The sequence below is a fragment of the Pungitius pungitius genome, chromosome 20 (assembly GCF_949316345.1).
Source record: "Pungitius pungitius chromosome 20, fPunPun2.1, whole genome shotgun sequence".
NCBI classification, from domain to species: Eukaryota; Metazoa; Chordata; class Actinopteri; order Perciformes; family Gasterosteidae; genus Pungitius; species Pungitius pungitius.
In genome coordinates, this window is record NC_084919.1 from 7,094,170 (window position 1) to 7,109,990 (window position 15,821).

The 15,821-nt window shown below is 44.7% G+C and overlaps 2 protein-coding genes across 3 annotated transcripts in view; both read left to right on the forward strand.

Moving 5' to 3' along the window:
* The first annotated feature begins 1,281 nt into the window (after positions 1-1,281).
* Positions 1,282-15,821, forward strand: part of LOC119194786 (disheveled-associated activator of morphogenesis 1-like) — a 50,788-nt gene continuing 36,248 nt past the window's right edge. For both annotated transcript variants that reach the window (XM_037449161.2, XM_037449163.2), the window contains exon 1: positions 1,282-1,442. The gene's annotated coding sequence lies outside the window, so the exon portion shown is untranslated. The remainder of the gene's footprint in view (positions 1,443-15,821) is intronic.
* Positions 11,370-14,687, forward strand: LOC134107838 (uncharacterized). The gene is made up of 3 exons (XM_062559755.1): positions 11,370-11,627; positions 12,768-12,818; positions 13,240-14,687. Exons 1-3 carry the CDS (start codon positions 11,451-11,453, stop codon positions 14,380-14,382), a joined length of 1,371 nt encoding a protein of 456 aa, XP_062415739.1. The 5' UTR covers positions 11,370-11,450; the 3' UTR covers positions 14,383-14,687.

Genomic DNA, 15,821 nt, shown 5'->3' on the forward strand with positions numbered 1-15,821 from the left:
CTTGCGTGTATAGAATTTGGCCAAAAGAATCAGCTCATGCACAAATGATGGAGTTTTATCTTTGCACCACCAGAGGACACCAAATCCTCTTACAAGGAGTATTAACTAACGCACAGCCCTCTTCCCACTCCCTCACCCCCATTTTAAGTGATGCTATTTGTTTTCCTTTGCAATTGTTTAGTTTTTCAGACATGCTTCTGACATTTTTAGCTGCGTGCATTGCAGGTGAATGGGACTTTGTTCCTCACAGACACAAACATTTAGCATGAACATTGCTCTCCTGAAACAGTTCCCCTGTTTGTTTGTTTGTTTTTGTCATCACGCCACACACAGGTCTACAGATTCAACAGGGATGAGGTTTACACAGTTGTTTTTGTACCGAAGTGATGTGGTGCCCAAAGACCCGCTGAAGCTGCCGTTGCAACCATTCAGACCAAACGCAATATCCAGTTGGTGGACTGCAGGCTCTGCTGGATCACGAGTTTGATCTGATGTGAGCAAAGCGTGGGTTTGTTCACTGGTATGTAGGTGAGGGTGTGGAGGAGGAAGAGATCTCTCGAAGGCATGGCAACTCTGGACAAGGGTAATGAAGAGACTGGATGAAGAAGAGGGCGAGGAGTATTAGAACATAACTACAAAAATAGTTAAACAGGAGAGAGAATTCATGTTGTGTAAAGTGCCAGTTGGTTACATTATCATTAAAATTCATGTGATTGTTTGGTACTTAAGCTCCTGTTATAGTAAAGACCACACAGGATGTGTTAGCTGATTTTAAAAAAAGCAAATGGAAGATGGAGTTCAGTGTCCAGGGTGGGGGAGAATAAGGGGACATAAAGGGGCTATTGAAGATATTGATTCTTGAATGTGGTCCAAAAGCAAATGTTTGCCAATCCGATAAATGTTCATCCCCTGCACAACAAAAAGCAGCCTGCCTTGCATGTTTTGCAGAACATCTGTAGTACTCATTGTTTACATTTGACTTATTTTACCTGAAATAAGTGTGTAGTATTTTAGCCATTGCATATCTCACCAGATTCCCTTTTGATTTTTATGCGAAAGGGGATTATTGTCATGATTAGGTTTGATCATCAAGAAACAAGAATATCAACCATATAATAGAAAAAAATACAGACCACCAAAATTATATTTTATAAGATTTTACAGCTGCGACTGCCACGGTTCGTGAGAGGAGCATTACTGACGTCCTACACTACAATACCCATCAACCACCGCGAACAAAGGACCACGCATGCGCGTTAACCGCTCGACTAAATCGATGACATCACGAGCAGCTCGGACCAACCGGTCCGTTGAATTATCCTCGAGCCGTCCGGCCTCTCGCGTCTCTTCTGGGCTTTTTTTTTCCTCCTGCAGCTTCACTTTTCTGCCGACCCGATGAACTTGTGGACGCGGTGACCGAGGACAATGTTCAACGTGACGAGGTAAGGACGATGTCAAAAGTCTTCAACGTAACGGCTGAACAGAAAAGGGAGAAAAAAAAGAAAAAAAAAAAAAAAAACACAGACCGAGGTAACCTCCGTACCGGCGCCGCCAGGCAACACAACAGCCATCGTTAACGTGACCCTCGCCCGGTACGACGCACAGAGGAGTCGGTCGGCATTTGCATCTCTTTTGCAAACTTGTTTGTTTGTTTTGTTTTGTTTGGTGCGTGGGGGGAAGGCGGACCTGTCCTCACGGGGACACCGCGCGTCCAACGGCATTAAAAAAATAAATAAATCCAGGAACGGCTATCCATGCGGTGGTGCGGGGACCTTGCGGGGGTCCCCCTGAGAGGGTCCTCGGGGGTCTCCCATCAAAGAGAGGGAGAGAAAGGAAAGGTCGTTCCGAGCTCTGGCTTGGACGTGAAAGGGGGTGTGTGGATCCCTGTGATCGTTAATGTCTTGTAGATTTATGTAACTAAAGGTCGGGTCTTTTGTTCCCTTTACCTTTTTTTTTGGCATTTTGCTTTCACTGCGACATAAACCACACGCGGATTGAAGGTGTGCTGAAACACTGTTGTTGCTTCATGGGTATGAGGTGGGAAAGGGTCGATGTTTGGGAGCATAAGCAATGAAATAAAGCTGAGGATAGTAACTGATTAATAAACTTGGCTAGTGATTTCTTTTGTTTGACCCAGTGTCTAAAGTGTAGCGTGACTAATAGACAAAAACCAAACCAAACAAACCTTTTTGAAGTGTGACCAAGATGTTGGGCATTTTACAGTTAAATTATAGACGTATAATGGTGACTAATAGACTTACCGGTGGTTTTAAGGGGGTGAACTATGCAACTTTAGTGATTGCTGTTTTGCAACCTACTAATAAAATATTCAGCAATATTGATTACAATATTGTAACATATGTGCCGGGGCAGGTTTGTCAGGGAGTCTCTAATCTGCAGGCGAACTCTAACTTGCCCTCATTGGTTTTCGTGGGGATTATGTTTTGATTTGAGCTGTCAGTCGGGTGTGTTAAAAGTCGGTGTTGATTGTCTCTTTGCGTGTCCCAGTACCATGTTGTCAGTAAATTGACTTCACACGGTCTCCCGGGCCCTCGTAAAGCAACACGCTACCCACGATGAAAGGAACGCGACCCCTGGGCCTTTCAGACACGCGATACTTCACCTGTTCTCAGTTAATATTCGGTTCTATCGCTTCGCAGAGAAGTGGAACGACTCGCTTGTGAAAGCCACAAAGTTTACAGGTCAGTCACGAAGCCCTGCGCAGATTACCAGACCGCAATCCTTCCAGCGGGCGGCTTATTCTCATTTAGACGCTAGTCAGAAAAGTCTTGCATTCCCGAGAATTAAAAAAAGCACTAAATCATCGACGGAGGCCTGTGTGTGCTTGTAATGGGCCGCTGCGGTGCGATCCGCAGACGTGTTTTCACTGTCAACACGGGAGAAACCTGACGTGACGTACCGTGCTATTATTTTGTCCACAGCGTTGATGCTCAGACGGGGAGTCGGCTGGTGCCAGGTCAGCATTTGACGGCATTGAATCACAGGTCTTGTTTTTCTGAATAGGTGCACGCAACAGATGATTAGTATTTGTTTAGAACGGCATGCTTTCCCTCTGCAGATGATACGATGGACCTATCAAAGATATTGGTGTTGGCTCGTGTGCAATGGTTTTCTATAGTCCTGTTAAAGTAGAAGCCCATTTAATGCTATGCTCAATTCTGCCTCAAGCGTCTTTGCATTAGTGATTATACATATGGACATTCACACAGTGGCCTTCTTTAGGTAGCCAGTGTCTTGGCCTGACTGTAAACCTGAAGATTAGATCAGCAAACACAATAGGCTTCACGTTTAGTCAGACTAGCTCGTGCCCTGTCTAATGAGTTGACGTTGGCAGCCAAACCAGTCGCCTTTAACAATCACCAGCGCGCCAAGTGACGGTGCTCCCTCGTCACCGGCTACGGGCCTCCGGCTACACCCCCAGGTTCTTAGGCCGCGGTTGTTTGTTGACGTTTCGTCCCGTTGTCACGGGCGCCGACGAAAGCGGAGATGGATGAAGATAAAGAACTTTCTGTTGGCCCCGGTCCCTGATCGGCTCTATCGGTTGGATCACGGCCATGAACTGGGCCCCCGTCACCAGAGCTGGCGGCCCGCGGTAGCCGGCGGTGTGTTGCACCTCGCTGTGAAACGCTGCTGGAGCTCTCTCAGGCAACTGGGTTAATGAACTGAGTGTTACGTTTCACAGGAGTGGCATCGAACCCGGCATGGGAGAGGGCAGCGGTGTGTGTCTGGGGGAGGGGGGGGGGGTGGGGGTGGGGGGGGGGGGGGTAGCCAGCCTCCCTGGTTGGCTCTAGTTAAGCACTACAGAGAGAAATACAGCTCAATGGTGGATGTCATTAAGGCGTGAGCCCCAGCTGAGGCCCTCAGACCCCCCTCCCGCCACGCCTCATCTCAGCGTGGTCCCTGTACGTTGATGATGCTCAGAGGGAGCCGTCGAGCAGAAAACGGAGACGGTGCATCCTTATTTGAGGTGTCTTGTTTTTATGTCGGCTTTCTCTTTTTGGTGTCCCAATGATGTTAGTACGTAGTTGGTAGACTCGGTTTAGCTAATGACCGAGGATGCGTGTTTTATGCTTTCCTTCCTCTCCTCGCTCCACACAGCTGGTATCTCGTGACAATGTACCGTGTACTGGGAAACCATATGTTTGCCTTTACCATTTCTACATTTCCATGTCATTGTGTGTGTGGTCGAATATGGCGATGTTGGAATTTTAGATTAAATGTCAAGATGATGGACTTTATTTCTCTGGTATTTAAGTGGGTGCAGTTCCACCAAAGAAACTTCACTCATATTGTGCTTTGGTTCTACAATTTGTCCGTTTTACACATAGTGTTTCAGAACAAGCAGCTTGTCTTTCCTGTCAGACTAGAGTTTACCTTGACGAAGGGATCTAAAGCAGTTTGGGTCGGAGCTTCACGTTCTCAGATCCAGGGACAAACTGAGGACCTGCAGCAGCGCTCTGCCGGCCCGTCACAACAATAGGCCTGTGCGACTGTTTGAATGATCCTTTCTTTGTGCGGTGTGGTTCACTTGGGCCAGACAATGGCTTCATTTAGCATCCCTCCTCTGTCCTGAGCCTGCTCTGTCACCATGGCACCCCTGCCATGCTCCCCGACCCCCCCCTCCCCCGTCTGGTCCGGCTTTGCACTCGTCCTCGCTGTCGGGACAGCTGGGCTTCGACAGCCGCTTCTGGCCGCACCCCAGACCCCGCGCTCGCATTGTGAGGATAGCTGCCATGAAAAGTTGACCTCATTGTTAAAAGCCAACGGAAGGCAGCCAGCCACACCTGGGATGAGGACCAGCTCCTCTCTTCTGTATCGTGATACAGATGTAGATGTAGTACACATGTAGAAACACGGTATCTGGTGCAGCTATTGTTTAGCAAGTCACACACATACCAATAATATCACGAGACAAGAACATGGAGGGCAACTTTTCTTTTAGAACTTTACATATACAACTGGTGTATATTTCAGGAACACTCTGCTTATAGCTTGACCAATATGTACATTTTGCAATTTGATTTATTAAAAAAATAAAATAAAATGATGCCCTTCCTCTTTTACATTGGCGGGGGGGGTATTGATAAGGTTCAATACCTACTCAGCAGTTGCACACCGCACGTCCCCTCTCTAGACCGCTGACTCCTGACCCCCGGGATTGTTTAGAGGTCAAGGGGCAACGCGCCCTTCTTCCAGCTCGGCCTTCAGCGGTGGCAGATTTCTAATTAACGGCCTTAAGGTCGACCGCTTTCAGACCCTTTGGTGAGTAATTGATCCTTCATGGCAAGTCATTCCCTATTTCCCCAATTTTTTTTAAAACAATAAATCTAATTAAAAAAAAACAGCAATAACTGCCTACAGATGTCAATAATTACATTGAGATGAATCTGTAGGATCTTGAGAGTTTTGTGTTAAAACCTAACATGCCTGACTCCTTAGACACCCCCCCCCCCCTCCCCTCCATCCACTCTTCGGTGTGTCTTCAAAGCCCAGCCCATCACTTGTTGTTGCAGTACTGACTCATCTGCACCATGTAACTGCAGACTTTTGTTCTATTGCTAGAACTGGGTGACCTGTGAAAATGTATTCTGGGCCGATCTGAACTTGTTGCAGTTGTGCCTTCGACAGCCCAGCACAAGCTGTTCTACTTCTGATGCCTGCAGAGATGCTGCTTCTACTCTCTTCCAAAGTGTTTTTCTAGTCTAATTTTGGCAGAAAAGTTCTTTTGGACTCACAGGTGAACTATAGTGTAATTAGGACATTTTACACAAATCCACATTCCACTTGGATAAAAATAATGAAGCAATGAAATGTTGTACAAACATGGCTGGTAAACCAGAACATGACTGACTACCATATCTTCACTTGTTTTATTCTGCAGACAATCAAGTTTATCTGTTAAGAAAAAGGGTATTCCTTAAGAAAACATATAAGACCAAAGAACAGAATAAGTGAGGTCTTTAAATATACATTAATAGAGGACATAATGGTTTTGTGCACACTGAGCTGTAATTTACTCCCAAAGCTACAAAGATGAATTGCTGAATTTACGAAATGATGAAATGCTATTCACTGTAACAGACATTTTGTAATAAACACATAATTCCTGGTTGAGTGCCCGTCATCTGGACTGACATAATAGTCTCAGGCTGCTACAGTGTGTGTCGTGACCGAGCCTATACTTACTCGTCTGTCTTGTTCCCCGGCCAAAGTCTTTCCAACGTGTAACGCTTTACGGCTTGCGTCATATGTTTTTGTTGTTGATCGATTGGCTTTGTGTCTCCCTGCTCCAAAGTTAGAAAAAGTGACTGATCCCCAGGCGGACTGAGAGGATGGAGGCAAAACTCCGATTACCATGACAATGAGCATCCAAATGAATCACGTGTGGCCGTGGTGCGGCTCCAACAAAGGGGAGCGTGTGTGTGTGGGGGGGTGTTGTCCCATCACCGAGATGTTGGTCTAGCAGGATAGATGGAAGAGGCCAAGTGGGATTCATCCCCCTTTGTCTTCGGCACATGATCGGTGTTAATCCCCAAAAGCGGGGGAGCTGGAAGGAAGATCATTTTTTGGAGTGAGTTCACATTCGTGGTGGGTCTCTTACCGTCTTGGTGTTGTTTTAGGTTCCAGCTTCCAACTGGTCGGCCGCCAGCGTTCTGTGCGGCCATCAGTTAGCGCCGCTCCTGGTGTTTATTGCAATAACGACTCAATCACGGGAAAAAAAGAGAAGCTTGAGCTTTAATACGACCAGAAAACAAAGCTTACTTCAAAGGGGATAACCTTAAGGCATCATTTCAAGCCTCACAGGTATATTATATATATATAATGTGTGTATATGTATATGTTCATTGGACCTTTTTAGAAATAGCATTTGTGCATGGATTAGCAGAATATGCTGTGCATCCTGTTGGATTCATTCCTTTTGATTTAAGCGTGTCTGGTGCCAACGTGCTCTCTCTCTCTCTCTCTCTCTCTCTCTCTCCCTGCGAATCAAACCGGAGCTCGTCCAACGCGCCTGGAAACAGCCGGCGGGTGTCCGACTCGGCGGCGGGTCGTGCCGAAGCCTGGCATGCGTTTATGCTGCTCCTCTAGACACGCCGCCCCGCCCTGCGGACGACACGCTCAAGTTCTGACAAGTTATCAAGCAGAGAGAAAAGCTTCTATCTGTTAATCGTTGGTAAATTGTTGCTATTGTGTGAAATCCCAAAGTTCACAACAGCACAAAGCAAAGGATTAAGGATTAAAGGGCAAAAGTGAAATTCTTTGGACCTGAATGTGGTTAACTTGCTCTGCATGGTGGATGGCCTTGATTTAAGATAATCCTCTGCAAACATCATGGGAATAAATGCAGCCTTTGGTTTATTAGTTTGTGTGTGTTGTGTATGCAGGCCTCTTATGCTGAGATGTTGTTGGTATTTTGACCGTAGGAACGTTATTACCCGTTAGCTGAGTTGCCGTCTCTCTGGTGCCGGTGATGTTGGTCACGCACATTTCTCCTGAATTTTGTAGAATTGGGGATTGTTTCAGAAAGCGCCTGTTGTTTGTTATCCTTTTTTTTCCGTGGCTTCTTCCAAATGACTCCGGTTAAAGTAACGCACCCCGGCCAGCTTTATAAAAGCGACGCACCGCCGATCGGCAGGTAGGGAGCCGAGCGAGTGTCCTGGTTTCTCAGGGCGACCAGGTTTCCCACAGTATAACATGTCTGTGTGATAACATTACTGTAGAAAGGCCGTCAAAACAGTCGAACCAAACCAGCTGCGTCAACAGCTGGATGTTCTCCGGGAGCGATTGTGTTTCATGCTTTTCGTGGCAAACCGTTGTCCACGTCCATATTTCTCCCCTTTTTCTCACCACCCTGGGACTGGTTTCCCCCCCCCCCCCCCCCGTTATGATTTTGAGGGCGATCCCCTTTTTGAACGACCGGTTCATCCCGTCCGTTCTCCGACCCTGAGAGCAAAGTGTCCCATGAGTCTGTTTTCAGGAGGGTTAGTGAGTGAGTGAGTGAGTGACCCTGAGCCCAGGGTTGTTTGCGTTGCAGCCGTTGATAGCAGAGAGGCCACAGGGCCGATCCCGTTAAACAGCAGGTGGCTGCATCAGTGTCCCCTAACATCCCTTTTTTTTCTGCCATTGGTGTATTTTGGTTTCATTTTTCGTCGCACTGTCCGGCTTTGGGCTCAGCTTTAGATATTTAGCTCCGGCCCGTCTGGTCTCGGGTTGTTTTTCCTCTCCGCAGAGATTATAACACACTTCGAGATAAGCAGCTTTCAGCTCAGTCGCACAAGATGGCCGCAGGCGGTACCCCGGCTCGGTTTTGTACTCTGCCCGCGTGTCAGCCGATCGCTCCCGGGCCGGACATGAGCCAGTCCCGCACCCTCGCACATGAGGCGCAGACCTCTGGCCCTTTTTTTTCACATGGGTTTAGTCTAGTGAGCTAATTGGCAGAGCATCCATGTGTGACGTTAGCTAAAAGCCGTGCAACGTTTTGGAGCTGTCTTCACCCCCGGAGCTGATTGGCTTACGTGGGATTAGCGTTGACTCCATTTGATCTGTTTGTCCGTGTATATGTTTTTCTCTGCTGTAATGCTCGGCTGCTTTATGCTGCCTCCTCATTTTTCTTATCTCTCGGCTGAGATCGCTCACCGCTGGTTTCTCGGCGCGGTGAGCTTGGCCTACATCTGGAGGGATCAACAAGTTAAGCCGAAGCCTTTTAACCCTCACGTTGTGGCAATCCGTTTGCAGCCATTCACTCCACAATCCTTTTGCAGCAGTGTGAAATTACAGAAAATCATCAATAAGAAAGACCACGAGATGCGTTGAATGGTCCAGCTAAAGCTAAAAGCCAATAAGAATAGCAGACTCTCCCTCTCGATAATCATATGTATAATAACTGTATTGAATGAAATGTGAAGGGAGACCACTCTGACAATCTATTGAACTTTAACTAGCTCATGATCAATAACACAATGTGAGCTCACCATCCATGATTCAAAAGCCCCTCTTAATCTTTCCATCTTACATGTAATTGTCTAAGCTACAAAGTGTTGCCCGCTTATCCGAGCTTCCTTTTTAATGTTCTAAAGATTAGCGGACGCACGGCGTCGCCTTCTGGGACGGACCTTTCTATTCCAGTGGGTAAATTACAAGCTTTTCAGAGGGTGGGCCTCGACCAGCAGGACCGTTTATTTTTTTTTTCAATCCCGGCGTTTGATTTGTCAATGTTAGGGTCTCCTGCTAGGGAAGGGCTGCGTGGGTGGAATTTATGGCCATTGCCCCACCCAAAATAACACATGTACGGTGGAGCCCTGCTCCCTCCACCACATGACAGGAGCCAAAATACAGCGTCACCCCTTCACACATCCCTTGGCCGCTGTCAGAGAAAGTCTTTTGCTGTTATTGTGTAAGCGGACTTATCATTAGCATTTTCTTCTGTGTTTACCAGCACCAGTAAAACCTAAACCTCTGTCGACCGGCTTGTTATCGCAGCGGAACGTCTCGGGGTCGTCTGCAATCTGCAGCCAATCCGATTTTCCTGTCTCCTTCTCCCACCGTACCAACTGATAGCCACGCTTTAGCAGCTTTCAACTCTTTACTTCATTTTGCCCAATACGATATATCCCACCAGAGTAGTCGCATCTGTCATTGGGGGTTGTGTGTTTTTTCTTTTTTTTTTTGTCTATATTGCTTCTTGCAGGTCAACACGTGACACAAAATCGAAGAAGTCGCACAGCAGCAGAAAACGGTTGAAAACCCAAAGGGAAAAAGGTCACGTCGAATTTTTATCTCTTGGCAGCTTAATAATTAACAGGGAAATGCAGTAAAGAGAGAGAAGGTTCACACGGACACAATTCTCTCTTGTTTGAGTAGTTGACGAAGCGGATGTTGTGACGCTTCTTCTTATCCTTTTAAAGGGGAATATGCAACAGGCCGCTCCCAGCGCCATCTCAGCCTCCACTTGTCATCCACTGATGAGTCTGCAACGCCAGGCCATGCGCCGATGGACCGCACGGACCCCGGTGCCTTGATATGAAACGACGGCGCGGTCTCGGTTGTGGCGGTTTACCAAAAAAAAAAAAATGAAACGGAAAGTCTCGATACCTTCGTGGTGCATCGGCGACCATGACATGTGACTTGGGAGGGGTCCAGAAACATTTAAGCCGCTGGCAGCTGTGGGGAAACTTGGATGTTTTAATAGCCCCCAAATCACGTAAAATGACCATGATGGTCCATAATCCTAAATGGAAAGTGGTGTGTTTGTGCTGCTTTGTGGTTAAAGGGTAAAAAAAAAGCTGGGTTTTCAGACACTTGTTCAGGAAAAAGGCACAATTTTGCTTTTGGGATTTCCTTTTGGCAGAGAGGAAGTCCATACCCGCGTTAATAGTCTCCGTTACAAGGCATTTGATACTCTGCTGTGGTCCCACCACATTTCTTGATAGTGCTGATTGGACGATGCTATGTTGTGCGACAATAAGGCACAACAAATGCCCTTGTCTTGGGTTACGCCTGACTCACTTCTCAAAGAACAGGAAGTGCATTACGTAAAAAGGTGAAACTTACTCTGTCAACACCCGCGCACACACCTGAGGGGACACGACTTCTGTTCTCTCGTGGGAACTTGTTTGATTTTTGACATCTACCGCATTAACAAGGACAAAGCGGTAATCGGTTTGGGCGTCTTGGCTCACGGATGACCTCAGAGTTTAATCACCAGGCCCTCTAGTCTCAATAATACCGTGACGTCATGAACTTCTTCATAACAGAATGGACATCCTGACCCGCAGGGCTGTTAATGTTGGGTATTTAACCGCTCCAGCATCATCATGTATGGGGCGCCGTTTGTAAAATGTTGCACGTTCTAAAATCCTGCGCAGTTTTCGTACATTTAGCGTTATCATATGAATAAAAAAAGCAGGACAATATTCACATGTCACTTTTTCAAACATTTAGAGACAAAATCATGTAAATACATGCAACAACTTTTCCAAGTACAATGTTTGGCAGTAACAAAAAGTTGTTAAATAATATAAATATTAAATGTAAATATAAGTGTTAAATGTAAATCTAAATGTTAAATCTATATCTAAATGTTAAATCTATATCTAAATGTTAAATCTAAATCTAAATATTAAATCTAAATCTAAATGTTAAATCTAAATCTAAATGTTAAATCTATATCTAAATGTTAAATCTATATCTAAATGTTAAATCTATATCTAAATGTTAAATCTAAATCTAAATGTTAAATCTAAATCTAAATGTTAAATCTATATCTAAATGTTAAATCTATATCTAAATGTTAAATCTAAATCTAAATGTTAAATCTATATCTAAATGTTAAATCTAAATGTAAATCTAAATGTTGAGTTGGCATGTTAGACTCGAGGATCGAACATTCCCATATTTACGGTAATTGTGTTCCCGTTGTGTAACAACGCATGGAGAAAGCGCGGTATTTTAGTCACTTCATGCTGCAAGGCAAGATGGCCAGTCCTGAACTAGCCCTTGTCATAGAGCGAGCTGTTGCAGCTGGCGTTAGGGCGGCCCTCCAAGACCGACCGACGCCTACACCAGGAACAAGTCTCGTCGCAACAGACACCACATCATTGCCGTCGGTAAGTTCGTAAATACGGTTGTTTTTTAAGGGGGAAGGGTAGCTAGCAAGCTAACTATGCTAGCTAGCTAATTCTCCAATTAGCCATGTTGAAGCCTACAAAGCTACCACAGGGATTAATGGCAGGTCTTGACATTAGCACCCGCCAAATGCAGATACATTTCGGCTGCGGCGGGTAAAGCGGTCGCTCCCGTTAGCCACTTTGATGGGTGGAATTCTATATATCTCCGTGTACTTGTTATACGGACTGTCTCGTGTTCAGTGTGTTACGTCTAAGATATTATGTCCCTTAAAATGCTGCCGTAGGGGAAAACGGGTGGTTATAGGCAAAAGGGTGTTGGTACTGTGTCATGAGTGCATCCTCCACCAGCCCAGAATGCTCTGTTACTTTGGTGGCAGCGATGGTTCATGTGCACCGACTACGGCCCGCCTCGACTAAGTGACGCGTCGGCATCTATGCGCCTCCTCGGTTTAGCTTAGCTCTTTCAGATTAGCTAGTAGGCTGAATCCACTTCTGAGAGCTATGCGCCGCCGGAACCAGGCGTAGAGATGAAGACCCGTTTAACAGCTCATGGCTATTCGGCAGATGGTCGGCCAGCTGAGATCCATATTGACCTGCCTGCGCCGTTTTCTAAAATAATAAACTCATTGTAGGGTTGTCAAGCCTCACGCATTATCCGTGAGACACACGCATTTCAACCACCTCACACGCCACACTTTGATAAGGACACGCCAAACAAGTTGTCCTGCTAACGTTGATGCTGCGCACGTATCATTTTCCCCTCGGCGTACGCTCGTTACTAGGCAACATACAGCGCGAACACACGTGTCCGGTGGATGCTTTTGATGAAACAAGGCGCATTTAACATTTAGTGACTGTACATATACATATATATATATATACATATATACATAACTATATATATATATGTATATATATAGTTTTTTCTTGATTTGGCTGTTGCTGATTATTTTAACGGAACTGACAACCCGGTTCATAAATTAGACCAATTAATAAAATGTATGCAATACTGCATACTAAAAATAAAAACTCTACCTAGTCAACTAATGACGTGCCTGTGTCGATAGCAAATGTTATTATTTGGAGCACTGCATTAATGTGATGTTTTAATTTCTTTAGGTATCAGCAGTGATTTCATCACCAAGTACAGCGACCACATCACAGAGATCGGTAGGTTTTGAATTCATGAGAGACCTGGTACCAAGCCTGTTATGTTGTTATCAAAACCTCCTCCATCTTTTCACCAAATTCAAGACCTGTCATTTTTTGTAAGCGTGTTTTTTAGTCGTTTTCAAACGAGGTCCTGCGGGTACCATTGAGTAGTATGTAGCTGCAATTGCAAATCTATGAATTATCTAGGTCATATCTTGTCGGAAATGTTGCATTCATACATTTGCAAGAGTCAATTGCCCATATACATTAAGTTAATTTTTCAAGTTAGATAGAGAATGTTTGTTTCTGTTCAGTCACAATTGAAATTGTTTAAACACGGTTGTTGGAACTTAAATCTTTTGGTATCTTAAGTAAAAAGTGAATGACTGTAATTCAAAGCTGTATTATGTTTCAAGTATCCACTTTGCTGTTCTTCCAGGATGGTAACCTTGGACAGCAGAGCTACATTTCCAAACAAGATATCGAAAATGTGCTGTCATTAAAGACCACACTGACAGAAGTTGCTTCCATCCTCTGCATTTCCAGACCAACCCTGTACAAACTCATGAGGGAGCACAACATCTCAAGAACAAAGTTTGTACAATTTAGTGATGAGGAATTAGATTCTGCAGTATCTCAGATTAAAGCAGAACATCCTCATGTGGGAGAGGTCATGCTTAATGGACATATGCGTTCAAGGGACATTGTGGTGCAAAGAAAGAGGTTAAGAGAGTCAATTAAAAGGGTTGATTCTGGGGGTGTTGAGTCCAGGCGGAGAACAACGATATCCAGGCGTGTTTATTCTGTGCCATGTCCAAATTTTATCTGGCACCTGGATGGTAACCATAAACTGATAAGATGGAAATTAGTTGTACATGGTGCAATGGACGGCTACAGTAGGATGCTCATGTTTCTCCAGTGCTCTAACAACAATCGGTCTGAAACCGTTAAACAGCTTTTCACTACAGCAATAAGACAGTTTGGCAGACCTCTGCATATCAGAACTGACTTGGGGGGAGAGAATGTTCTTGTTTGGGAGGATATGCGGGAAAGCAGAGGAGAAGAATCTGTTTTAACAGGAAGCTCTGTACATAACCAGCGCATTGAACGTTTTAACAGGGACTTAAATAATAATTGCAGTCATGTCTACTCACCCATTTTTTATGAACTGGAGTCAATGAATGTGCTAGACTTGGACAATGAAACAGATATATTTGCTCTTCATTATGTTTACATTCCTAGAATTAATCGCACATTAAATGAATTCGGGGCTGCTTTTAATAATCATTCAGTGTCCTCAGAGGGAAACCGAACCCCTCTGCAGCTTTTCACATTAGACCGCCATCTGCAGAACCTCCACAACCCAGACACTGCATTAGAACAGCTCTGTAATGAGCCCGCAGCACCAACTCCTATGTATGGAGTAGATTCATTTTGCCCATTACAAAGATGGGATTTACAGGAGCTTTCCCTCACTGTAAACCCTCTTGAAAATGACCATAACAATGGAAAGACATTATTTCAAAGAGTGCAGCAGTTTGTTTTCAGTAAAATTGTAAGCTCACATTTGCATTCTGAGTAATGCCCTCTTGGATTTTCCCATCAACATTTACCATACATGTTCTGTTGATCAGTCTGCTTATTTTCTACTGTTACTTGTTTGGTTCCCCTCGGGTATTGAAGTTGTGTCATGTGTTCCCTGTCTGGTCGTCATCTAAAGTCTGTTAAGTGCCCATGTGGGATAAGTTTTGATTTGTTTTGTTTTTCCTTCTCTTGATGGAATTTTGAATTAATTTAACCCTTTTTGGAATCATTATTTTTCAGATACTTTGAGTGTAACCTTAATAAAAAAAAAAGTTTCTGCTCACATCTAGTCTTTATTTGGATCATATCCTACAAAACCATCACAGCAACATTTGTAGGTTATCCTAAACATTGTAAAGTTAACTATAGCCACTGGAACATAAATATACAATGCAGTTGACAGGTCAGTAGTCGAAACACACTTAAACCATGTGTGACAATGTGCCGTCACTACAAGTGTCCTTAAATGGTGCTAAACAAGGCTCCATTCATCAGGGCCACCACAAAGCAGTACTCAAATTCGTCATCATCAGCCATGTTTTTGGCATTGACAAATATGAGAAGCTCATTTGAGCAGGTGTGCGCAACCGGATGACGCTTAATCTCGTCATGAATGAAGACGATTTTGGGATTTGGCTGGAATCCAACAGCTGGAATTTTGCTGCTCCCTGTTGCAAAAGCCAGGATGTGACCGAGGCCCAAGTTCTGAACGAAGTCCTTCTCTTCTTCAGTCAGTGTTCTGGCCCCAAGGATTTCACCAAGCTCTTTATCTTAAAACAAAACAACCCACATATGAGAACAACATTATTGCAGCTTCAAAATAATTAGCACACGGTCTCTACAGACACAAGTGGCATGAAGTGAAGAGTGCATGTGCCCACTTACTCTCCACACACTGGAGAAATTCTCTGAACTTTACAACCATGAGCTCCTCTTTTGGCCTTTTGTTGCTGCCCAGGACAGAGTAGCTTGGCTTTAAGAGGCAAGCAAGAACTTCTGCTGTGACCTCATCTCTCTTCTCAGGCATGTCAAAAAAGATTCTCATGCTACGATGTTCCCTCAGAAGTGGAAGTACCTTTCGGGGGGAAGAAAGGAACCATGGGAATAGTTTTTGTTGCAGAACTCGCTGTTGTGTACACCATGGTTGATGTTTGTCCCATAAGTAATACATTACTTTCACTTACTCCATAGTAGGATAGACCATCCATCAGTTGATTGAAGCAACTTTGTTGATGCAAGATGACATGATACAATGTTGCATTCCTAATAAATTCATTTCTTCTGTCCATGGTGACTGGGTTTGGAAGACCCTCAATCTGAAATCTCCATGTGTCACAGCAGTCCAGCGCTTCCTCTAGCTCATCCACTGTGCTTGCTTGTTTGACGTGAAGATGAGATCAATTGCAGAATTTACTATTTAGAAATTACCTTTTCATG